Source organism: Aplysia californica, unplaced genomic scaffold (genome assembly GCF_000002075.1).
Source record: "Aplysia californica isolate F4 #8 unplaced genomic scaffold, AplCal3.0 scaffold00226, whole genome shotgun sequence".
Classification (NCBI taxonomy): Eukaryota; Metazoa; Mollusca; class Gastropoda; order Aplysiida; family Aplysiidae; genus Aplysia; species Aplysia californica.
In genome coordinates, this window is record NW_004797496.1 from 322,442 (window position 1) to 323,482 (window position 1,041).

At 38.7% G+C, this 1,041-nt stretch overlaps 1 protein-coding gene across 1 annotated transcript in view; it reads right to left on the reverse strand.

Moving 5' to 3' along the window:
• The window catches only part of LOC101845101 (suppressor of tumorigenicity 14 protein homolog), a gene marked incomplete in the record, with an annotated part of 170,595 nt that overhangs the window by 98,594 nt on the left and 70,960 nt on the right, over window positions 1–1,041 (reverse strand). Inside the window, 1 exon segment of the mRNA XM_035970148.1 lies at window positions 226–264. Within this exon segment, the coding sequence (XP_035826041.1) occupies window positions 226–264 (39 nt within the window).

Below are 1,041 nucleotides of genomic sequence, written 5' to 3' on the forward strand. Positions count from 1 at the left end.
GAGGCGGCTGACTTAGAAGATGTTTGCACAAAAGCTTCCTTCTCTTCGTAGGGACAACACGACAGCCCGTATGCTTCATAGATCAGAACTTCGTGAAGTAAGCGGTCAACTTCCTGTTTTTCAATATGGTAGAAAATGTTCCACCAGTGGATTTAGATAAGCAGGAGACACATGCCACACATTCTCGCTAGAGCTGTGTCTGACAACGTGAAAAAATAAACTGACCTGTTCAGTAACCGGCTTGGGATGTTCAGATTGACCTACCTGGAAAAAACAGCAAAAGAAGATAGATTGTATTAAAGGTAATACAAAGATTGCGTTAACGGCCTAACAAACGTTGTGATCATGGTCAAAACAAAGATTGGTTTAATGGTCAAGAAAAAGTGGAAAAAACAACGATTGTGATCATAGTCAAACAGAGATTGTGTTAATGGTCATACAAAGACTGTGATCATGGTCAAACAAAGATAGTGACCATGGTCATAGAAGAATTGAATTAATGGTCATACAAAGATTGTGATCATGGTCAAACAAAGATTGTGATCGTGGTCATACAAGAATTATGTTAATGGTCATACAAAGATTTTGTAATTGGTAACAAAGTGGCCAAAAAAACCGATTGTGTTCATGGTCAAAAACTGTATTCATGTTAAAAAATATATGGCCAAACAAAGATTGTATTAATGGTAAAACAAAGTGGTCAAACAACGGTTGAGTTCATAGTCAAACAAAGAGTGTGTTTAGGGACAAACAACGATTGTCTTCATAGTCACAGATTGCATTCATGATCAAAAACGGATTGAGTTCATGGCCAGGCAATGATAGTGTTAATGATCAAATAATGGAAACATTATAATTTTAGCCAGAGAGTGATAGATAAAAAGACAGAGAGAAAGACAGGAGCGGAGGTAGAGAGAGGGAGGGAGATACAGTGACAAAGAGGGGGAGAAGTAGAGAGAGAGACGCAGAGATGTAAAGAGGGAGTGAAAAGAAAAGAGAAAGAGGGAGAGAGAGAGAGAGAAAGAGAGAGAGAGAGGGGGG